The following is a 25,124-nucleotide window of genomic DNA, read 5'->3' as shown; positions in this document are numbered from 1 at the left end:
AGAGAGAGAGAGAGAGAGAGAGAGAGAGAGAGAGAGAGAGAGAGAGAGAACTGAGCTGAGCAGAGCACACATGGTGGTACTGATCTGTAATCCCAGCAAATTGGAGGCTGAAGCAGGAGAATTGCAAGTCTCAGGAATACCCTATCTCAGAAAAGTGTGACGATAGCTCACCAGATGAAGACCCTCACTTCCAAGCCTGAGTTGGATCCTCAGGACCTGCAGGGTGGATAGAGAGAATCCCTACAAGTCCTTCAAGTCCTTCAATCCCTACAGTCCCTACAAGTTCTTCTCTGACCATCATATGCACATCTGGGAAGAGGGATGCTCAATTGAGAAAATTCTTCTGTAAGATTGACCTGTAGATAAAGTCTGTTTTCTTGATCAATGGTTTGATGTGGCAGGTACAACCCATAGGTGGTTGGTCCTGGGTTGTATTAAGAAGCGAGCCGAAGTCAGGCGGTGGTGCTACATGCCTTTAATCCCAATACTCAGAAGACAGAAGCAGTTGGGGCTCTGTGAGGTTGAGGCCAGCCTAGTCGGCTTAGTCCATTCCAGGACACCCAGGACTGTTACCCAGAGAAACCCTGTGGGTGTCGGGGGCAGGGGGAGCAGGTTGAACAGGCCATGAAGGAAAGCTAGCAAGCAATGTTCTTCAGTGGCCTCTGCCTCAGTTCCTGCTCCAGGTTCCTGCCTTGCGTTCCTGCCCTGACTTCCCTCAGGGATAAGCTGAAATGAACCCTTTCTTCTCCAGGTTTCCTCTGGTCATGACATGTATGACAAAACTATAAAGCAAAGTAGGACATCTATGTTGGACCATGTGGTGACCATCACAGGAACAGTTCCTGCTAGATGCTGGGGACAAACACTTTGGTATTAGGGACTTGAGCAAGAATGGAGATAAGGAAGGGAAGGCAAGAGAGTAGAGAAGTTGAGTGATACACAGAAAGGGATGTAGACTCAAAGGAAGTTCTGCATGTCTGTCTGTGAATGATAAGGTCTCTTGATGCAACCTAGGCTATCTGGAACCCACAACCCTACCACCTTCGCCTCCGGAGTGCTGCAAGATTACCCTTGTGCCACTTCATTGGCTGGTTTTGTTTTGTTTGTTTGTTTGGTTGGTTCATTTGTTTTGTCCCCCTCCCCCGCCCCCATGGGTGTGTACGGATGTGGGTGTGTTCGAGAGCATCTATGCCTGCATGCTGCATGTGTGTGGGCACCCCTGTACATGAGGTGCACGTGCACATTTGTATGTGTGCAGGTAGTGATGCAGAGTTGATGCCTGGGGTCGTCAGTCGTTCTCCATGTCACTGAGGCAGGGTCTCTGGCTGAGCGAGAAGTTTGAATCCAGCTGTTCTAGCTAAGCCGGCTTGCCCTCGGATCACCGTCCTCTGATTCCAGGGGGGGCTCAACACCTGCCCAGCTTTGACCATGACTTCTGGGAATCTGCATGCCAATGCTCACTGTTGTCAATGGGAGAGATTTGGGAGAGGAGGTGCTGGTTTAAAGAGAGGAGGCTATGACGGCAGCAGACTGCTGGGCAGTACCAAGGCCCGCCTGAGATCCAAGCTCTACAAGAAGTCTCTGTAAATCAGAGCTGGACCATATGGTCTCCTTTCCACCGTCCAAGCCCTTACCGCAATACTACATTTAGATCACGTGACAACATTTAGATCACGTGACAAGTGGGGCGTTGGTAATTGTTTTATTCCTTTATTTGTCTCAATGCGTCAGACCATTTAGCAACTCGCGCAACCATACTTCTTGAAAGTCAAGCACCCATTTCAGGAGCTCAATTACAACCGAGAAAAAAGCCAGCCTCTTGTCCTGAGGAAATGACCTTAAAACCCAAGTCTTGGCCTGGAGAGATGCTCAGAGGTTAAGAGAACTTATTGACCTTCCGGAGGGCCTGAGCTCGAATCCAAGCTCTAACAGAATGCAGACTCAGCTCCCAGCGCTCCTCTGGCAGCGCACAACCTCTTGGAACTCCACTTTCAGGGCTTACATCGCACTCTTCTGGCTTCTACGGGTACTGCATGCATGTGGTGCCCAGACTACATGCAGGCAAAACACTCAAGTGGATAAAATAAAAAGATACAGATCTTTTAAAATATTTCTTCTTTTTTTCACTTTTATTAGATATTTTCTTTATTTACATTTCAAATGTTATTGCCTTTCCTAGTTTCCCCTCAGAAAATCCCCTATCCCTTCCCCCTGTTCCCCAACCCACCCACTCCCATTCCTGGTCCTGAAAATATTTATTTCTTAATAAATTAATTGAGCCAGTGAGATGGCTCAGCCACTAAAGGGATTGCCGACAATCCAGACAACCTGAGTTTGATCCTTGGGACCCACAAAGTAGAAAAGAGACTCTAGCAAGTGTCCTCTGACCCCCACACATGCTCTACAGCACCGCCCTACCCCCCACACAAAATGAGGGAAAACAGATGAAGATTAAGGGGAAAAAATTAAAAAGAAAAGGCAAATACCAGGCAGAAGGAAAGATGAAATGAAGGTGTTCCCTCGGATGAGTAGGCCTTTTGCAGTCACCCTCTGCCTCCTGGGCATGACGCCACGTTCAAAGGAAGTTGTCTCTTCCGAAGCTTATGGGGTCCTGAGACTGTGGATGGAGAAGCCTTTGTGCTGTTACGAGGGGTAATTAACTCATGCTCTGGTGGAGAAGATGAGCCCTGACACCAGAGACAAAAAATTCCAGGAAATTATCCCTCTGTCTGCTGCACTTGGCCGGGTTCCAGAAATCCAGCCCAGCTCCGGTGAGAAAGAAACACAAACGCATTCCCTGCTCCTGTCATGTGCCCTTGACTCCTGTCCCTGCCCAGTCTGTCGTGGGGCCCTAGTAACTTATAAGGCTTTCGGCGACTCCAGTACTGAGTACATAAATATAGCGACTTCTCCCACAAGTGGTTTTTATTATGTTTGCCCAAGATAAAGAGTCATGTCATTGCAATGATTTTGTTTCGTTTTGTGGTTCTGGAGGTCAAATTCAGAGCTTTATCCACGGCGCGCAGATGCCCTAGACCTGAATTACATATGGAGTTCTTGTTTGTTGGAACAGGGTTCACCATGGAGCCAACTCTGGCCTGGAAACCCCATTCCTCCTGCCTTGGCAATCCAGTGTTGTACACCACATTGGGGAGATTCATTTGCCTTTTAAAAACACTTTCATTTTATGTGTATGGTGTTTTGCCTGCATGTATGTCTGTGCACCACATGCATGCTGTTCTTGTGGAGGCCAGCAGAGGGCGATGCATCCTCTGGAAATGGAGTTACAAGTGCTTGTGAATTGCCACACCAGAGCTAGGAACTGAGCCTTTGTTCTCTGCAAGGACTAGGGGCTGGGTTTTTTGCTTTTTTGTTTGATTTTACAGACAGGGTTCTGATGTGTATTCCAGGCTTGATTTAACACATTAAGTAGCCTAAGCTGCCTCTAGATCCCCCAGACTTAGTGTCTCTAGTACTGAGATACCCATGCTCCGCCATACCTAGTCATAGCTTTAATTTTACTTATTTACATAACCATGTATGTATTTTGAGAAAGTTTCACACTATAGCCCAGATTGTCCTGAACTGACATCAATGCTTTGGCTTCGGCCTCCTGTATGTTGGGATTATAGACCTGAGCTTTCATGCCCAGTCTGTGGGCTTATCTTTGAAGAAAGGTTCTTTCTGGCTTTGGACAGCCCTGTATAAGAAGAGCGCACAGCAAGGGTTGTGAAATGACTCAAAGGGGGGCAGTCAGGCCCTCATTAGTGACCTGACTTCACAGCTTCCTCACAAAGACCAAGAATAAAGTGCAGTTAGGTCCCGAAACAAAGCAAACCAGGAATAGAGTGGCTTGGTTGCATGCGCTGTTCTTTTGTGCTAACACATTTTATCAGCCCTTTCTCAAGGGGACAACCAGCAGGCCCACTATTGCAGTGGTGTGCCCCCACCCCTGCCTGCTCCTTTTTCAAGCAGTAGGTGTCAGCCACACACAACCTTTCTCTAAGATCATGAGTATTTGCAAGGAAATGACCCTTCCAGCAAACGTCTTTCCTTGTTAAAGGGACCAATTTCTTATTTTCAGCATGCAAAATTATGAGACCAGTCTCCAACTTACTGGAAATAGAACTGTACTAAAAGTAAGTGCTTTGAGAAATATCCAAAAAAGAGGTGTGTATAAATGCAGTGGTAAATGTCAGGAGATTAAGGCCCACGAGTCTCACTGGACAGATTAGAAGTGCCAACATCAAAAATGTCTTGAATCATTTTTAAATGTTTTAAGTTAAAAAAAAAAGTTACAATATTAACTCAAAACACACAAGGGCCCTGAGGCCAGATGATCCTGAGGCTAGCCAGGGCTGCAGAATGTGACCCTACTTCAAATCACCAGCAACAAACAGAAGACCTTGATCATAAGTCTTGGTTTCTCTCCCGGTGAAAGAAGTTATTGACAAGTAGTTATGGTGTCCTGAGAAAGCTTGGTGTGAACCAGTAACAACCTGCTTTGCCCAGGACCAAATCCAGTGTTTGAGCTCTAGGAAGACACTTCTTTAAGTCTTAGCCTAATATTTTAAAATACTGAAAATACAAGCTATGGGGAGGGGTTAGCTCAGTGGACGAGCCTTGACTGGAAAGGCTCTACATTTCAAATCAGCAACTTAAAAATAAAAAATAAATATTCAAGAATAACTGGGTCTACCTGGGCTTGGTGGCACATTCCTTCAACCCCAGCAGGGCTCTGTGAGTATCCCGTCAACTTGGTCTACATGATCAGTCCCAGGCCAGCCAGGGTTACTTAGGGAGACCCTGTCTAAAACAAACACAAACACAACAAAAATTGGCTTTGTTAGAGAGACTTGGGGCTGTGCACCTTGAATCCCAGCACTTGGGAGGCAGAGGTGGGCAGATCACTCTGAGTTCAAGGCCAGCTTTATCTATATAGTGAGGTGAAGGCCAGACCCTGGCTCAAAACTGATGGAGAGGGCGAAATGAGACATTGTTCAGGAAAGTTGTACAGCAGTGTTTAAACTCAGAAAGTAAAGTTAGGACACAGAGATGGATGAGGATCAGACCTGCGAATTGAGTAACCAAAATATAAGGAATGTCCATTAATTTTTTTCACGAATTTTTCTCGACAAATTACACCAAGACATCTTTCTTTCTTGTGATCAATACTAGCTGTATGGATTTTTGACGCAGCATTTGTGCCATGATAACGTCACCAGCCTAGAGACATAGTAAGAATGAAAGGTCCCTTTGAAGAGGGAGAGTCCATTTTCCAGATTTCATATTTCACCATCAATAAGCAGCTACAAACCACTCATAAATCCCAAGTATTAAAGAAACAAAACATCAGTTTTTAACAAGCCTCCTTTTCCCCCTTTGGTGCCACACTGTAGGCCCCCCCACCCCAAATCTGTTTGGTTCGAGATTTATAGAACTTGTAATTGTCTTTATTTTCCAACTTCTCAAATCTGGAGGCTTGCACATTGCTCTGTGTTTGCACACCTTTCTGGAGAGATCCCGAATCCATCACACACTAGCTCTGGGTCCCACACTAAGCCTGCGCCATATAAATGGAAACGACAAAGTACCACTGAAAGAACTCACATTTGAGAAGCAGAAAAGTTTTGTCCCTTGATGTTAGCAGAAGTCTTCAAATTGGATTTGCTTAATAATGAATCCATCAAATGTCCCGGGGTGCTTTCCTAAGCTTGTTAAAAAAAGACCAGAGACAATTCACCTTCCTCCATGTCCCCTCACTTCCTCCCATGGAGTCTTGTGCTATCTAGTCCACCCTTGTCTGTTCTCTCTGTTGAAAATGATTTACACGCTCCCCCACTCTCTTCTTCCTTTTTTTTTTTTTTTTTTGCTGAGGCTTTCAATCTCCTGTATCTTAGAGCAGCAGAAGGAGAAGGGGTTGAGATCTCAACCTTTGAAACCTCTTGATACTTGCTGAGTAGGGTGACCAAGGGGCAGGCGGGAAGGGAGACTACTGATTGGACTTTACCCTATCCGGAAGAGCCGTTCTAGATAGCTTAGCCAACCCCATTCCTAAAGGGCTTCACTTTTTTATTTTCTTGAAAAGCCCAAGTTTTTTTAGTGTTTTTCTAAAAAAAAAAAAAAAAAAAATGAGTGAAGCCAAATTTGCGTAATTAGTGGTCAGATTGGGGAATTTAGTTTGTCTTATTGAAACAGACTCTCACTTTGTACCTCTGGCTAGCCTTAAACTCAAAGAGATCTGCCTGCCTCTGCATCCCAAGTGCTCGGATTAAAAATGTGTGCCACCAGGCCCTTTGGAATTTTATTTTTTAGACTCATTTTTAAATCAAAAATCATTTTGTATAGACTATGTAAAAAAAAAACTTTAGTTTTTCAGCATGGTCTATAATATTGTTTCATGGTTGTTTTGTTGTTTTCTTCAAAGTACTTTACAGTTAGAAATCAACACAGTTCTTGAGGCGGAGCATCAGTTTCGAATTAAATTCTTCAGGGAAATGGGGTGCAATGTTAATATTCTTAACCATTACCATTCTTAGCATCAACACGTCTGTTTCATGATCGGTGAGGGGCTCACGACCTTCTGTCTGAAGTTCAAATAATTTGTGATAAAATATTAGGGGTCATGGGGCAGGCCAGAATCTTCCTTATCCTGCTTCGGAAAAACGTTGCAACTACCCCATATTCTTCATAATTTTATTTAGCTTTCATGACAGTCCCTAAAAGAAACTCTTCGGCTTAAAGTTCTTCCACATTGCCCNCCCCCCCCCACACACACACACCAAAACCACCCCCTATTTCACGAAACAGCTTGATGGCAATATCTCTGCAGCTTTCTCGACCTTGTCCTCAAATGATCCACACCTAAACATCTTAGTACACTGGCCAGTGTATTTCTGAAGGCATTAAAAGCCCGCAGAACCGTGTGCCCTTCTAGAGCTCACAAATGCTGTGCGACCTGAGATGAAGCCTTGGCTAGTGACTTCTCCCTGCCGCCGACCCTTCCCTTGCTTCCACTAAGAAAAGAAAACAAAAAAATGTTTTAAGCCCCTTTCTCCGTGATCTTTGGGGGTAGGGGGTACTAATAATTAAATAGAAGAGGAGGGAGGAGATGCGGCTTGAGGATGGAGGAGGTGGGGGGCGGAGCCTCGGTCCGCAAATAAACGCCGCAGCCGAAAGGGAAGCACATTCGCGAGCGCAGCAGCCACCCTGCCCTCACAGATGGAGCGGTCTGCAGAGTGAGCACGGAGCTCGCTCGGAGCGGACAAGGGCGAGAAGGAAGGGGCGACCGCAGCAGGTGGAAACCTGATCCAGAGCCGGCGAGCAAGAAGAAAGTACCTGAGCACGGCTCCTCCTCCGCTCCCTCAGCTAAGAAGAACTACTTTTACCTTCATCGTAAAAGAGACTTAAGGGAAGGTGGAGGCGATCTGTTTCATTAGGAGGGCTGCAGGGAAATCCTGACCAGAGCAAGCCGCCGCCCGGTACACCGAGCAGAGCGATCCTGGGCTTCTGAAGATAAACGCTTTCCGGAGAATTCCAGCTGGAGTCGCTGGTACAGTTCTATTTTTGTGTATATATATATATATATATATATATATATATATATATATATATATATATATATATGTCACTTGCCTTCCATTTAAAAACACGGCCCTTGTTTGTTAGCAGTGACACGTGTGACTCTCTCTCATTTGCTGTCACTTTTAGAGGGTAGGAGCGCTCTCTGTTTCCGAAAAGGGCGTTCTAATTGGAAACTCTGTTTTTCCACGCATCTATACGTTTACACGCACGAGCGTTTAGAAAGAGACTGCTCTTTTTCGCTTTGGGTAGTCGGAACCCTACGGAGAAAGATGGAAAAGGGAGCCCGCCAGCGAAACAACACCGCGAAGAACCACCCGGGTTCTGACACCAGCCCTGAGGCCGAGGCTAGCTCGGGAGGAGGCGGAGTAGCCCTGAAGAAAGAGATCGGATTGGTCAGCGCCTGTGGTATCATTGTAGGTGAGTCCAGGTCCTTTGCGGGCCCCCGGCGCCATCCCACCCTCTCTCCGGGGGTCCCCCGAGGGACTTTAACCCCGCCAAAGCCTCAAAGGCAGCTTTGCTTTGTCTGTGACTTGTGTTGTCCACCTGCACCGGTCAAGTCGGAGCTATGGAAGTGATGTCTGTCATACATCGTTTCAGCCAAGCCAGGCTGAGATGTTCTCTCCTTAGAATAGAACAAACAAGAGTCAGGAACCATACTGGCTCTGCATTCCCAAGTATTGCCTGGGAATTTATTAGAAGTGTAACAAATTCTTTCCGGCTTGTCACTAGGCAGTTCTGATCCAGAAGAGCCTAATTCGGGCTGACACATGGATTTTTAACTAGCTTCTGTGCAGCCACCCTCTGCAGGCTGTGAATCTGCGTTTGAAGTATATTTAGTATTATGTTGTCTTATGTTATGAAGCACTGTGGTGTGTAATGCCTCGAATAGTAAAAAAAAAAAAAGTAATAAAAATGCTTTATAATCATGGTTCTTCATAGGCTGGCCCATCCTATGAAGCACTTGTGAAACAGATGTGACAGCCGAGATGTCTCAGATGAGGAAAATATGGAAGGGAGAACCAGCTGACTTGACTGTGTTCTTGAAAGGGAGTTTTCCGGTTTTTTCTGGTTGCCTAGTTTGGGGTGGGGGGGGGCACCTGTCAGTTAACACCCACAGAAGACCCTGTGAGGTTCTTAGAGGGAAGTGGGAGGTGGTAGATTGTGGGGTACAGGAGGAATTCATGGGTGAAATGTGTGCTCTGGCTTGGAAGCTCTTTAGGAGAGGAGCTGGGTGATCCAGAGAGAACCAGTATAAGTCTCGCTTCCCAAGAGCACGTGTGCAAGGCTCGGGCTTCCAGAGACAACTCCCTTGCCTGAGTAGGACACTCTTGTCTTTGCAAGGAAGTCCTGCAAATGGGTGCTGGGCAGTGGCTCATCACTGCCCTCTCTCCCAAAGGGGGCTTTGGTCTGCTATCTTTGGCGGAGGGCTTCTTCCCAGGAAAAGCACCACAAGACTCTCGGCCTCAGACGCGTCTCCGTGTTCTCTCTCTCTCTCTCTCCCGAGTTCCTTGGTGAAGGTATACTGTTTCTTGCTGCCCATAAACTAGTTTCTGTTGGTGTAACAGTGTTCCGTGAACAGCTCAGGGACATTTGGCACCAGAGAAAGAGTGACACTGGAGAACATCCTTGAAGTCCAATAAAATCAGTACAGCATTCAGATAATCCTCTTCACCTCTCCATCCTGACTTCAGTGACCGTGTTCTTTCCAACCCCTTTTCAAAACGGGATGTTATCTAATTACTCCAAATCCTTACCGTTATAAAGAAACAATGTTCTGAGGGAACAGATCTACAAAACAGTAGTCATGATCTGAAGCTCGCATAATCCGGTCTTATTATATTTTTTAATTCAACACGACCTGTAGAACACATGCCAATTTAAGATCTATAAATAAACCAGAGCCTGTTATGTCTTTCATCAATTTGACTGATAAGAGTTAGCATCCACCCACCCTACCTTGAGGAAGTATCTGATTCATACACAGATGTGTGCACGTGCACACATACACACACAAACATACTCACATACATATACATACATACACTCACACACATACACAAACTCATACATATGTATATAGACACATACACACATACTCATACACATACATACTCATACATATATACACACACACTCACAATGCACACATACTCACACACACATACACACACACTCACACATACACACACTCACACATAAACACACTCACACATACACACATACTCATACACACACTCACACATACACATACGCACACTCACACATACACATACACACACTCATACATACACACACACTCAACCCTTTTTCTTCCAGACTCTGCTTTACTTGCCCATTCCCCAATACATGTAGATTATCATGGATAGAGGATATTCTCCTATATACTAAAGGGTTTTTTTGTTTTATAAATATCCATTCCAAGTCTTTGAAGAAATGGGGATGTTCAGGTATAAATACAGTTCCAGGGTAAGTGTCACTACTGATCGTCCACAGCCTCCTGGGCTGCACTTCAGTGAGAGAATGAGCTCCTCATGGTGACATCACAGTGAGAATGACAAATCGGGCTGGATACTCTGGTTTTAGGGAAATCACGATATTTTTCCAGAGTGTTGAAATCATGTTACATTCGCTTCAGCTGAGATGAGAAAGAACTTTCTTCTTAAAGATTACATGGAGAAAATCTTTTCTACCTTCCCTCATGCATGACCATTAAGATGCCAAAGTGAAGAGACGGTGCCACACCCTTCTTCTGGGGGATTTCTAAGTGGGTGATGACAAGACCAAGTGCAAACATCTATGCTGAGCCCAGTGACCTGGCGCTCTGCATTAACACTGTAGAAGAAAGGAAAATAAAGTCATTTGAAAAGACACAGGAAGGGCTGGGGAAATGGCCCAGTGGTTAAGAGCACTTGTTCTTCTTCCAGAGGACCCAGGTTCGGTTCCCAGCACCCTCTGGTGACTTATAACTGTCTATAACTCTAGTTCCAGGACATCTGACACCGGTTTCTGACCCACCCCACAGGCATCATGAATGTAGGCAAAACTAATACACATAAAAATAAATAAACCTTAAAAAGCTCAAAAAAAAAGTACATACTCTCCCTGCAGAGGACTCAAGTTTTTCCCCCTGCACCCTCCCTGGGCCTCTCACAACCACCTCTGACCCCAGTTCTAAGGGATTCAACATCCTCTTCTGACATCCAAGGGCACCAGGCATGCATGTAGTGGACATACATTAACCATGCAGTCATCCACATAAAATAAGTCTTTTTCAGAAATGAGACAACTAATTTAAGTGAATCAGATTCTGCATGGGAAAGTAGCATTTGCCCCGGATCTATGTGTTTCATGCCCTGCTGGTTTAAAGGAATAAGTTAAAGTATGTTTCATAGAAGCTCATAAAAGCTTATCCACAGCCATCGTAGAATATAAGCTGGACCGATGAACTCACGCTCTGAAGTTATCTATGGTTGGATCAGGATGCTGAGATCCATGTGTATCAAACGGGGATCACTGGCTATTAACAATGTGGTTTGGCTGGCAGCAGCTGGGGCCAAGATAAGGGAACAGTGGGAGGCACGAGAAGAGAAAGGATGTCAGCAACAACCAGTTTTAAGCTGCCTTTTAGAGGATGTGGGGGAAGATGGAGTAGTGAAGATAATTCTTAGAGATTTTGATAATTCTTAAAAATGTTGACACTGTTGTTGTTTCCCTGAGCAACAATTTTGACTTGAAGGTGCAGCTTGACTGTAGACCATATGCTTAGTGTGTTCCCAGACACTGGAGTCAGTTGGAAGAAGGACAGAAGGGAGGGAGGGAGACAGATTGCATGTGATAGATTAGCCTGTGATCCCAGTACTGGGGAAGCTGAGGAAAGATCATCGAGTGTTCGAGGCACAGCTACAAAGTGAAGGCCAGAGCATATAGGAGAAGAGGAGAGAACAACTCTGTCCTACACATCCCTGAGTCCCCAGTGCAGCAGAGTGCCCATTAAGGAACTGTCACTCCTGTGATTGTTGACAATTGACTCCAGTAAAGGAAAGGACACACCAGGGCAGTCTCAGTGGTAGAGCATTTACCTAGTGTGTACAGGGCCCTGACTTCAATCTCCAGTCCCCTCCCCCCGCAACCAAAAAGCATTTCTCTAAACCAGACACGATAGAAAATGACCCCAATCTCAGCCCTCCAGAGGTGAAGGCAAAAGGATCTTGAGTTTAAGGGTGGTCTAGCGACACATCAAGAGTCTATGTCAAAAAGGAGTGCAGAAAGCATTGATCTAAAAGACTGTTGGGAGCCTGGCTTGGAAAATTGATATGATAGGGTTAATTACATCAGCCCAGAGAATTGTTTGTTTGTTTTTTCTTCAAATTTCCTTGTTGGTAGTCATAGTGGTCCTAGATATTCAGTAATGGCAAGAAATCTTACACTGAGCCACACACTCCCTCCTGTTTTAACAGTATCCTGGCCCGAACAGCCAGGCTACTGCCTTCAGAGACCTAGCTGGTCAAGGTGCACTCTTAGAGGCAGATGAACTGTGAAAGTAAACTCTCCCTAACCCCCAAAAGGTGTGAGAACAGAAAACCTCATTCACTGATGATACCAAAGTTCCCGTTGATAGCTGCCGTTATTAAATAAATGTTCTGTGCCAGGCACTCATTATCTCTTTGTCCCTCACAGTAATCTCGATGTGCCCAGCACATATTATCTTTTTCCTACAGATAAGGAAATGAAGGTTCTAAGGAATCAGCGATTTGCCAAAGGTCATACAATGATAATTTTCAGAGCTAAGTCTTTAGCACTATTATCTACTCTATCTATGTATCTACATGTTACTCTGTGTATGTATGTGTGTATGTGTGTGTATGTGTTTATGTGTGTTTGTGTGGGTGTGTGTATGTGTGTTTATGTGTATATGTGTATGTGTGTGTATGTGTTTATGTGTGTTTGTGTGGGTGTGTGTATGTGTGTTTATGTGTATATGTGTATGTGTGTTTGTGTGTGTATGTGTTTATGTGAGTTTGTGTGGGTGTGTGTATGTGTGTATGTGTGTTGTGTGTGTTTGTATGTGTATGTGTGTGTATGTGTGTTTGTGTGTGTGTGTGTTTGTGTGTGTGTGTGTATGTGAGTGTGTGTACTACTCGTGTGTGTAGGTTGGGAACAACCTGGGGAAGTCGATTCTCTCATTCTACTCTGAGTACTGGGGAATGAACTCAGGACATCAGGTTTGATGACAAGTACAGGTCACACACAGATACATCTCACCATGTATTATGTATGTATTATAGTATTATGTATGTATGTAGTATATGTGTTATACACTAAGTGGGCATTTCCTTGACAATCTCATCAGTAGTCCTTATCGTTCTCTGTGAAGCGATCATTACTGTGTTCCTTTTGAGGAAGGTTCTAGTGTGAGGGAGAGCTGGGTAGCAGCTGAGGTTGGACGGAGAGAAGCAACTCACACAGTCACAGAACACTGAGGGTACTCAGTCAGAACTGGCTGACCAAGACAGGCCTTGCTCTCCTTAGCACCTTTGTAAACTATGGCTTTCTAGCCATGTGAGAGACAGGTCTACAGAGTATCTGAGTGTCTAGGTAGCTTATACCAGTATTCATGTACTTAGCTGGAAACACCGGAAGTTAGGCTTAAAAATCAAAGACGCCAGCAACAGAGCCTAGAGAGAAGTGTGCTTGCAAGGTTTCCAGCGCTGGGTTTGCTTGTCAGGGAGATTGGCTGCCCAGCAATACTGGATTCAATCTGCCTCACTGACGCAGCACAGTTTTAAAAACAGGTTTTCTTTTTTCTTTTCTTTTTTTAGCCACAGGTCCTTAGGGTGCAGCTGAGACTGTCTTTAAATTTGCCATATAGCTAAGACTGATCTAACTCAAACAGTCCTTCTGCCACAGCCTCCCAAGTCCTGGGCTTGTAGGCGTGTGCCAGCAAACCAGCTGGTGCTTGGTGGCTTCTTGCTTATTTGTGCTTGGTGGTAGCGGGAGGGTTGTTTTGTATTGATTGGTTGGTTGGTTGGTTGATTTGTTTTCTGTGGTTTTTTTTATCATGTATATCTGTGTTTGCATATGAGTACCGGTGCCTGCAGAGCCAGAAGAGGGCACGAGACACCCCTGTTCCTTTGAAAGAATATTATGCACTTCTTAACCACGGAGCCATTGCTCCAGCCTCTTCTTTGTTGGGGGGGGGGGCGCAAAGTTCTGCTATGTATGTCTGACTGACTTAGACCTCACTAATGGCTTTAAATTTTAGGCATGAGCCAAACATGCCAAGAAGCTGTTGAGACAGTGTCTTACTCTAAGGCAGGATGGCCTGTGATTTTCTATGTAGCCCAAGCTGTCCTCAAACTAGGTGCAGCCCTACTCTTTCAACCTCCCAAGTGCTGGGACCACAGTTGCAGAGCACACAGATGAGGTCGGTTGGTTTGTTATGTAGTGCAAGCTGGCCTAGAGTTCTAGTTCCTTTCTCAGCCTGCTAAAGGCTGGGATGAAAGTTATGAGCCACCACATCCAGCTAGAACAAAACAGTATTTATTGAGCAGTTCCTGAACTATAAGGTCTCTGCAGATATTATCTTATTTAATCCTGTCAACAATCTTATGGATGAATATAGTATAACTACTTTAAATATAGGAGAATCAAGTCATGGAGCTAGTAGCTAATTTACTGAGGCCAGTACAGCTGGTGACTGAATGGTCTAAGTCCAGAACCACTTTTTTTTTTCTGAGACAGGGTTTCTCTGTTTTGCCCTGGCTGTCCTGGAACTCACTCTGTAGACCAGGTGGGCCTCGAACTCAGAAATCCAACCGCCTCTGCCTCCCAAGTGCTGGGATTAAAGGCATGCACCACTACTGCCTGGCTCAGAGCCATTTCTGATAGCAATTCAGAGAGAGGGTAGGAGAGCTGGTCCCTGTCAGGTGGTAATGGAGTGGGCCCTGGGGGAGGGGGTCACTAAGAATGGGATCTGGAGACACCATGAGTGTGTAACTTTGCAAGCCATATCCAGAACAGGGCCAGATGTGAGGACTCACACCTGTGATCTCAGGTCTTGGAAGGCCAGAGCAGGTGGATCTCAAACCCAAGGCCTGTCGGAACTACATCGGTGAAAACTGGACAGGTGTGTGTGTGTGTGTGTGTGTGTGTGTGTGTGTGTGTGTACACGTGCACTGAAGCGGGGGATAGATGGGTATGTGTGTGTATGCACAATTTCAGGTCCAAAGATTTCAGACCTTTTCGGAAGAGTCCACTTCTTTAGCAGCGTCTACATCTAAGCCTCTAACATCACGCACAGATTATCTGATCCCAGAACCATTTGTTGAATGTTGCCTAGAGGGAGTGAGTCTAAAACTGTGTTCTTGAGTTCATGTTCCACTTTTTAAAAACCATGGGAAGCTTAGGAGCTGGTTCATTCAGGATGAAAATATATTAAAACTCCCATTGTTTTCAAAGGGAATCTGGGACCGAAGCCAGAAGCTCAAGAACATTTCAAAACAAACACATCTTAGTGAGGGGGAAAGGTATAGCCGACAATATAAGACTAAGGGTCTATACCATTCGGTGAGTGCTTAGCTGCTTCCCGTGCACGGAGTGCCTGGTGGGAGCTTCAAGCAATCCTGCACACCCGGTACCAGTGTGGAAGTCAAAGTTACAAGTATGACCAGCTGACAGCAGAGGTCCATCCCCACCAAGTCCTGGAGCACAGCACACATGTCCCCAGCACGGAGTACAAGGTGGCTGGGACCAGGCCTCCTGGTGCAGGCTTCCTGCCTCCAGGAACCCAAGAGCTCAAGGGCAATCTGTTTGAACTTGCAACTCTCTGACTCAAATATGTTCCCTCAAAGGACGGAGTTATGCAGAAAGAGTGACTAGCAGGAAATACTTAGTCTAGGAAAGAAAATCAGTTCCCAGTAAAAAATGTTAAGAAGTACCTAAGCCTGGATTGATGGTGCACACTGGTAATGCCAGCACTTGGGAGGTAGCAGCAGGGGGATTGCTAACACTTCAAAGCAAGCCTGGTTCACATCTAGAGTAAATTTTAGAGCAGTCAGGACTGTTTAGCAAGACCCTGTGTCTATTAAAAAAAAATCAAAGTATCAGACCCCAGAACTCATTTCATTTCAGCATTAGTAACATAGCAGAAGCAAAACAGAACAAAACAAAAAACAAACAAACAACAAAGACCTGCTGTGAGCAAAGCAAATGCCTGCTTCAGGGAGGTGGCAGCCCACACGGACCCGCTCTGAGTTAAGTTGCTCAGTTTATTAAAGTGGAGCGGAGGTGTGGGATTTAGGATTGAGCTCCTCAAGTTCTCTCAGGCTACCAAGGGAGAGCTAAGACATGAGTCTGCTCCCAACCCAACAACAACAGCAGCCACAAAAAGTTCCAGGAGTTTCTGTTGTTGTTTTTCATGTTTTCTTGTTGCTACTGAGGGATGATGGGCAAGATCTCAAAATGCAGCCAAAGAGCAAGCTGTTCCAGGACAAGATTCCGATCTACAGAAAACAAGGGCCGTTCGGGAGCTCGGGGGCGGGAGGTGGGGGTTGTGTGTGTGTGTGTGTGTGTGAGAAACTGCTCTCTTCTGAAATTCCCCCCCCCCCCACACACACACACACACCATCCCCAATTCCAGGGCTTGAATCCAGGACCTGCTCTGCCATAGGCAAGTGCGCTCGCTCCCACTGAGCTGTATCCGCTGGCTCCCTGGTCTAATTTTTAATTCCCTGCTGAGCATATGGAGCAGGAGGAGCCAGACCGTATTGGCCTCCCAGAACGTGCCAACGGAGAACTGCTTTCACCACACCTCTGGATACCTGGGAATGGCACCGGGCAGGCCGTAGCCTCAGGCTATTCGACATAGAAGGGAGCTGCTCTGCGTTTTAACAGTGATCGATCATATTTAGGCCTTGGGCTGAGCACGGGTGAATTTCATTTCTAAGAAGCAAAATAATCCCACAAGTCTATTCTGAGCTGTGCTATTTATAGAACGAATGAAGTTCGAGTTAAAAAGCTTTATCGATCATCTCATCCCTCATCCTTTGTCACGCTCACAGCTTCTCCCATTGGCTCGCTTTAAATATCCTCAGCCTCGGTGGTGACGTCACTGCTGGGGAGAAGGGTTCATAGTGTGCCTGAAGACGGACCAGATCTCAAGCTGAGCCGCACACTATTCAAGCCAGTGAGTGCTACCGTTCTCGTGTGCATTTCTCAGCGGAATGTCTCAAAAGGTGCTTGCTTTCCCGTGGATGGAAGGCGTCAACACTTCAGCTACTCCTTGAGAGTACAGCTCCAGGGGTATGGTTAGCATGAAATAGTACAGGAACTTCGGGCTGCTTTAAGGAGGCATTTAGGAGCCAGTGTGGTGGTACATACATCCTAGCGCTTGGGAGGCTGGGCAGCAAGATTGCCACAAGTGTGAGGCTAGCCTGGACTAGATATAGCAAGATCCTGTCTCAAAATTACATTTTCTTTTGTCTGAAAGTTTTAAAAGTATTTGGTCTCAGGCCCTGGGAATAGAAGGCTTAACATAAAATATAAAACATAAAAATATTCATGATTTGGATGAGTATACTGTAGAGATCAAAGAATTTTAGAGAGAAGGCAGAAAAGGACAGGCTTGCAGCTAGTCCTGAATTTGCAAAATGCTTTCCTATGCATGATCTGTGTGTGTGTGTGTGTGTGTGTGTGTGTGTGTGTGTGTGTGTGTGTGACTCTAGGTGGACACATGCATTCCTGAATGGGACTGTGCACATGCCCACTATACTTGTGTGGCGTGATCAGCAGACGTCAATCCCGCTTTTTTATCTTTGTCTCTCTGTTGTTGGCCACTGTGTTTACCAGGCTTGCTGGCCCTTCAGACTTCTCAGGATTTTCTTCTCCCCTCTGTCTTCCGTCTCAGGTAGAAGCACCCAGATTACTGCAGATATGTGGCTTTACAGAGGTTCGGTGGATTCGAACCCAGGTCTTCATGATTTTGTGGCAAGTGTTTTTTACTCACTAAGCCATCTCTTCCATTCTTATGCTCAATCTTTGCAACCCTTTTTTTATGTCTAGGCAGTGGGGGCCATGAAACAGGGCATGACATATTCCTGGTATACGCCTGGCATCATGGAGGGTCCTTGGAGAGCTCAGACTCAAACCTGTGCTCTGGGCTCTCACTCCCAAGGCCATACCCCACTCACTGACGCTGGTTCAGAGATGTAGGGGATCACTAGTACAATGATGCTCAGGAGTGAGTTGCCGCTGCACAGCCAGTCAGTTGCCTTTCTGTTCTCTTCCTGGATTTAAATGGCTCCCACAGAGATGTGGGTGTCTGCCTCTTTTCTTCATGAAGTTTCTCTTTTGATTTGCTTCTTCTTCCCTTTTCTTTTTTTAAAGCAATTTAAAAAAAAAAAAAAGCTTTATTGTGTGCAGTGTGTACCGCCTATATGTGCTGAGACTTTGGGACCTGGGTCCTTTGTAAGAACTAGTGCTTGTAACCACTGAATCATCTCTTCAGCCATATTTCTGGATTATTTTATTTTTGAGTTTCTCTTTATGTTGGGAAGACTGGCCTGGAACTTGAGATCCTCCTGCCTCAGCATTTCCTGGATAGCTATCCATTGGAATATATCATGTTACATAGTATTATAATCACACTAACACCACTTCTGTCCAGACCGATGTGGTCAGCTATCCTTTCACCTGAATGTCTGCATTCAATCCCTTTTGTTTTGAGACAGGGTTTTACTATGTAGTCTTGGCTAGCCTGGAATTCACTGTGTTGACTAGACTAGCCTCAGACTCATAGAGGTCCGCCTGCCTCTGCCGCCCCGGCGCTGAGATTATAGGTGTGGTCCACTATTCATTCAGTTCTTGAAAGTAGAAGAAGTTGAATCTCACTTTCACACTCCCAGAGGTTTAGCATGTCATATGAGCTTACTGTGCTTGCTGACTAATAGCAGTCAGTCCAAAAGAAAGCAAATGGGAATTGAGAACTCTGTGGTAGAGCCCTTGCCCAACATACACAAGGCCCTAGATTTGGCTTCCACCACTGGGAAGAAGTTGCTTGATTCTAGTGATTCCTAGTGGTTAAAGTAGCTAGCCACGCTGACACACACTTGTGAGACCAGGTGAAAACAGGCCAGACATGGTGGCACACACATTTGACCCCAGCACTTGGGAGGCAGAGGCAGGTAGATCTCTTTGAGTTTGAGGCCAGCCTGGTCTACAGAGTGAGTTCTGGGACAGCCAGGGATACATACTGAGATCCTGTCTCAAAGCAAACAAGCAAAAAGAAGTAGAGACAGGAGATGAGAAATTAAGGTCATCCCTTGAACACAAATGGAGTTCAGGGCCTCGGTTATGTATGACTCTGTCTCAAAAAAATTGTTAAGGCTGGCAAGATACCCCAGTGGGTAAAGGCTTTTGCCCAGAGTCTGACAACCTGAGTTCAATCCCCAATTCACATGTTAGAAGGAAAGATTCAACCCCTTAAATTTGTCCTCTGACCGTTACACATCACCATAGAAAATGCACAGCTATATACAAGTGCACAGAGGAAAAAGTAAACAAATACCGTTTAAAATACTTAACTCGTCACAGGAATACATTTTGTTATATTTTACTCTAATTTTTTTTAAATTTAAAGATTAGTTATTACCATAGATAATACATTTTTGTGTGTAGCTAAGTAAGACAAAGCCCAACTTTGAATCTGAAAGAGACGTTTGGGATTAGCCAGACATTAACATTGAAGTTTCAGGGACAATGAGAGATTTTCAACCTTGATGTTATTGCTTCTTGGGCCAGATCTTCTTTTTATGGGAGATTCTTTGGTCACTGTTGGATCTTTAGCAGTATCCTTGGCCTTGATACTTTAAGTCCCAGGGGTCCCCTCACTCCAGTGTGAAGGCTAGAAGCGTCTCCAGACATTGCCAGTTGTGTCCTGGAGGTAGGAGCAAAATTGTTCCTGGCTTTAACTCACCGAGGAAGACAGAGATGCTGGAGGTACTGAGTGGATCCTGGGTAGGAACCGGTCAGGGCTCGGCTCTGCAGCCCCTGAGGCCACAAGGCTTGTCTTTCAGTGACTGGTGGGTGGTGATTCGCTCCATCTATTTCTCTAAAGGACCATGTATGAACAAGCAATTCCCAATTACCTCTCAAAGCAGGCATGTGGAGAGTGGGCGATCAATAAATACTTCTTGAGATGCAATTACCTGCTGCCCGCCCCACTGCATCATCTAAAATGTATACCTAGACAAGTAGACAAATGAATCAGAAGATGCCTCATGATCTTGGCTGTACAGTGCTGTTTGGTAGCCAAGCCTCCAAAGCCAGTCTGCTGCATTCATCTCTGGCTGGACTCTGTCTCTACTGCTATAAATGCTCGTAATTAATATTTTTTTTTAGCATTTCATGCATTACAGAGTGTCTTACAGAGGTGTAAGCTGCCTTGATCCCCACAGCAAAGTAGGTGGGGTAAGAGCCATTATTCCCATTGTGAACATGAAGGAAATGAATCTCAGAAAAACTGGAGTCCCGTGGCTTATGAGTGGTGAGGGCTCTGGTTCCTCTGAGTCTAGTGTCCACTGTAGTAAGGAATCCAGCACCGCAGAGTCGTGTGGCACCATCTGCATCTCTAGTCTGCAGGATTTGTAACCAAACAGGGCATGTGTCGGCATCATAGCATACTCCCACCTCCAGAGAAGCTGTTTGTCCAGTGCTGGTGGGAAAGTGTTTACAGAAGGCACCTGGGGAGCTCACGGGTTTGGGAGTAAGGATCAAAGCCTGATCCCAGGTTCCCCAGGTCTGAAGGCATGGATATTCTCCTACTCACCCATTGGAGAAGTACAAATCACAGTCACTTCAGCCTTCTCTGTACATCAGGGAGGTGGCCTCAGCTCTGATACCCAGCAGGAAGCTGTGGCTAGACATGAAGTCTTGCATGAGTAAGGAAGGCCAAGGTCTTTTGGATCTAAGGCTGCTGGGCATTACAAGTCTGTAATTTCTCTTCTTAGGAAATTCTTTGAGGGCTACAGCATTCGAGTGTGAACAAGCCTGAGTGTGAGTAATGCCGGAATAGGGGGTCACATGCATGAGGAAGTTAGTGATTACGTGCAACAAGTGAACATTTTCTCTGTTCTGGCCGTTTGCCTATGAAGACTTGCCCACTGCTACAACTTGGCCTCTTTTTTTATTGAAATGGTTTACATGGCTTTTCTCTGACAGGACAAGTTTAGCTTAGCCTCACTGTCCAGGCATCCTAAAATCCGGCTTTCACTAAAAATCTAACGATAATTGCGGTGTTAACCAGTGTGGGTGGAAGCAGGGTTAAGACCCTGATCTCAGGCAACTTGGCACTAGCAGGCAGGTGTGCATCACATACTTTTTTGTTTGGTTGGTTTGGTTTTTGAGACAGAGTTTGCAGGGTTTCTCTGTGTAGCCCTTGCTGTCCCTAGAACTTGCTTTATAGACGAGGCTGGCCTTGAACTTGTAATATCCAAATTGAATTCAAGACCACCCAGTACCTTCCCCCTTCAAAAAGGACTTTCCAAATTGTATTAGCAGGCAAAGTGCAGAGCCATATAAGGAAGCTGGCTGACTAAACAAATGTAAAAACATAGTTTTAGCAGTCAAAATGATTAAACCTGCAGCTACCAAAATAATATTAGCTGTTCTCAAAGAAATAGCCATAACAAGATTAGCAATTCTCCTGCCCCCCCCACCCCACACTGAATTCTGACAAAGACCTCAAACCACCCCGACCTTGTTGTGAGAGTTCCCCTGATGTTAATAGCTGTGATGTTAATGNACTATTNCTTTGCTGTCCAAATCATAATAACCCACCATGGGGGCAAGCAAAGTGAGTCACTAGGCNGAAGGGTTNCTTAGTCACTATACAAACCAACCAATGACACCAATGAGAACCCTGTTGCTCAAATCTGCCCCTTACAAAGGTATAGAAAGTGTGTTCTTTCTTTGTTCTTGGTCTCTCCTCTGGCCTGTGTGCTGAGAGGAGAGTCCCCAGCATGTTGGATCAATAAAAATCCTCATGCGTTTTGCACCGATGGCAGTGGTCTCTGTAGTCCTTGTGAGTAAGGGTCTTTTGACAAACTACATTTGGTGCATTGGCCAGGAAGATCCTCTTCAGTGGGACACAGACAATGTACATCGGAGGTAAAGTGGAATCCCTCCCTGCCTGTCTGTCTGTATGTCTGTGTGTCTGTCTGTCTTGTTCATTTGTGTGTCCTCCATTAGACCACCTTCTGATTCTGTTTTGCTTTTGGTTTGTCTGCTTCAGGTCTGATTTTGGTCCCAAGGGGTTGACTGATTATCTTGGTTTGGTTTTAGTCTGGTCTCAGGTTCTGGGGGCCTTCCCATCGAGAGAGGTCCTTTTGGGTTGGTCGCAGTGACAGTGAGACGTGCCAAAATGTTGCAGGCCACAATGCTGGAGGATGCTCCGGTGTCAAGCTGGGAAGTTGGATCTGAAACAGTCCTTCTCAACCCAGCAGCAGCTAGGATTTGGTATATGCCTGGAACAGATAGTGTCAGGCTTCTCTGGAAATCGTGTGTAAGACGCCCTGTATTGGTCTTGCTTGTGTTTGTCATTTCCGTGGTACTGTGATTCTATGGTGGTTGCCTGAAAACAGTTTCTGTGTGTGTCTTGTGTGTCTCTTTGTGTTTGGACTTGGACTAACAACTGACGACTGTTTTTGAGTTATGCCCCATGGAATAAGCCTAAGAATCCTGTCAGATCCCTATGCTGACCACTTCCTTTCAGATCCTCAGCTGCCCTGCCTCCCACTCCAACTCCAGGGAGCAGCCAGCGGGTCACAGTGGTCCCGCTCATGGACCTGGAGCCTAGGGAGAAATGAGCTCAGGAAACCCGGAGCAAAAGAGGGGTGGTCCCTGAGAAGTCAGTGGCCCTGGATCTTGTGGCTGCTGAAGGGGAGATAGAGGAGGCTGTGGGAGTGGCCGGCCAGGAATGTCCTATGGTGTTCATTGCCCTGGTTGCTTTTCATACTTGCCTAATGGTGTTTCCCTTTCCCCTGCATCCCGTCTCTTGTTAGCAGCAGAAAAAGTGCTTTCACTTTGAGATGTCAGTGGCCCAGCATCTCTGTGAGAGCTGTGCTCCCTTCCCTGCCCCATGTGTCTTCTCAGTCCCCTCCCTGCTGGCCATGAGTCCATTCCAAGCTCCAGTGAGGGAGGCATCCGCCCACTTGGGGCTTCTCCTGTCCAAGGTAAGGAGCACCTGTGAGTCTAACCGCCAGGCTCTGATGGGGTTCTTGTCTTTGTGGGGCTAGAAAGTGCCCAACAATCTGACCAAGGTAATAGGAAGTTACAGAAGTTAGAAAAAGGACAGGGTAAGTTGGTAAGAAAGTTAGCGTAAGTCAATAAGAAAGTGCAGAGGAGGAGAAATGAGGGAAGGATAGAGGTCTGCAAAGAAGTGAGCTAAGAGCAAAGCTTTAGCAGACTCAAGAGAGATGGATGACAGTGGCAAATAGAGAGGTTAACAGTGAGGAGAAGTGAAAATAGAGATGAAGGAGACTAGAGAGGTCTGAGGTGAGATACCCTGAATGAGAAATATTTAGAGGAGGAACCAGTAAGTAAGAGACAGGCAAGAGGAAGAGTTGAGGAAACATGAGGCTGACAAAGACAGAGACCAGAGTCAGAATCAGAGATGTGCAGTGAGACAGAAGGATAAACCAGGGTAGAGGCGAACTATGAGAGAAAATGAGAATGAGTGACAGGATATGGACATGATAATTAGATAACATCCAAAGGAAGCAAGACAAGGAGGAGGAACAAAATGACATATATATATATATATATATATATATATATATATATATAGAGAGAGAGAGAGAGAGAGAGAGAGAGAGAACATTATATGAGATCTCCATTACAGTTAGGAAACAGCAACAAAGAGAGGTAAATGACAAAGACTAGAACCCAGCAAAGTGGCACATGCTGATAATGTTAGCACTTAGAAATGATCTGTAAGGAACAGGGAGCCAGGGAATTAAAAAGGAATAAGAGAAAATGCTGGCCACAATAGTCAGAGAAACTAGAGAATTTAGATAGTACCTGGCAACTACAGAAAGCTTTTGGCTAAAGGTCAATGTGTTTACTGTAAAGAAAAAGGCACTGGGTGAGAGACTGCCCCAACAAAAAGAAGAGGAGTCCCCCTCATGACCAAACCCTTCACCTGTTCATGGCTAAAAGTGAAGAGATAACAAAAAGGGTGCTAACACAGAAGCCGAGTCCTTGGAAGAGGCCGGTGGCCTACCTGTTGAAGCAGCTAGAAAAGAGACTGTGTTTCATATTCCCCCACCGACCAGTTCAAAACAAGTAAGAAAAGTTCCTGGGCGCTGCGGGCTTTTGCAGATTGTGGATTCCAGGTTTTGCTGAATTAAAGAGATAAACAGCCCTTCATATAGAGAAATAAAGAACAACAGGCCTTGGATGCCATTAAGACTGCCCTAATGTTGTCCCCAGCTTTGGGACTCCTAGATGTGACTGAGAACAAAGGTATTGCCAAAGAGGTTCTTACTTAGAGACTGGGACCCTGGAAAAGATCTGCGGCATACTTGTAAGAAATTAGACCTGGTGGCTGTAGGATGGCCTGCTTGTCTGCACATAGTGGCTTCTGGTCAAGGATGCAGATAAATTGACTCTGGGACAAAACTTGGCGCATGACCTAGAAAGTGTGGTCTGTCAGGCCCCCTGACTGATGGTTGACTAACGCTCACATGACTCATTATCAGAGTCTGTTGTTCAACTCTAATAGAGTCACTTTTGCCCCCCACAACTCTGAACTCAGCTACCCTGCTCCCAGACCCAGACTTTCAGCAGGTTCTTGCTGAGACACATAGGTGCCATGGAGATCTGACAGACCAGTTACTAGAGGGTGCAGATGTTAACCTGGTTCACAGACTGGAACAGCTATCTAGAAGAAGAGAAAAAAAAAAACATACTGGAGCAGCTGTGGTAGCTGGAAAGGCCCTGCCAGAGGACACATCGGCTCAAAAGACTCAACATCTACACAGATAGCAGGTACGCTTTTGCCACAGCCCAAGTCTATGGGACCATATATCAACAGAGGAGTCTACTGACACTGGGAAGAAAAAGAAAATAAGAACAAAGAAGAAATTCTGGCTCTACCAAGGCCCTCCACGACCCTGCCAAGGTAAACATCATCCACTGTCCTAGTCACCAGAAGAGAGATACCATGTTAGCAAGGGGCAACCACATGACAGACTGAGAGGCACGAGTGGTTACAGCCATGGCCCTGCTGATGCTCCTGGCAATGAAGCCTGAGTTTGCCTACACAACAGAGGACTTATCTCTCATTTCCAAAGATTCCAGTCACCAGTTCAACAAAAATAAGAGACTGTGGTACACCTCCAGAGAAAGAAAATCCTGCCACAAAGACAAGCAGAAGCTGTGATCAAACAGATGCATCAGTGGACTCACTTAGGGGTAAGCAAGCTCATCCAGACATTTTCCAAGCCTAAGTACCATGTACCAGGTTTAAAACACCTTGTGGAACA

At 45.6% G+C, this 25,124-nt stretch overlaps 2 protein-coding genes across 2 annotated transcripts in view; one reads left to right on the top strand and one right to left on the bottom strand.

Moving 5' to 3' along the window:
- The window catches only part of Rnf212b (ring finger protein 212B), a 71,583-nt gene extending 65,812 nt beyond the window's left edge, over positions 1–5,771 (bottom strand). Inside the window, exons 1-2 of the mRNA XM_029469303.1 lie at positions 5,611–5,771; positions 4,700–4,810 (exon numbers count right to left, since the gene is read on the bottom strand). The gene's annotated coding sequence lies outside the window, so the exon portion shown is untranslated. The remainder of the gene's footprint in view (positions 1–4,699; positions 4,811–5,610) is intronic.
- Positions 5,772–7,178: 1,407 nt separating this feature from the next.
- Slc7a8 (solute carrier family 7 member 8) overlaps positions 7,179–25,124 on the top strand; it is a 59,337-nt gene continuing 41,391 nt past the window's right edge. The window contains exons 1-2 of the mRNA XM_021181646.2: positions 7,179–7,592; positions 7,632–8,001. Coding sequence (XP_021037305.1) covers positions 7,854–8,001 — 148 coding nt within the window. The 5' untranslated portion in view covers positions 7,179–7,592; positions 7,632–7,853. The remainder of the gene's footprint in view (positions 7,593–7,631; positions 8,002–25,124) is intronic.

Source organism: Mus caroli, chromosome 14, assembly GCF_900094665.2.
Source record: "Mus caroli chromosome 14, CAROLI_EIJ_v1.1, whole genome shotgun sequence".
NCBI lineage: Eukaryota > Metazoa > Chordata > Mammalia > Rodentia > Muridae > Mus > Mus caroli.
This window is presented reverse-complemented; position numbering and strand designations above follow the sequence as displayed.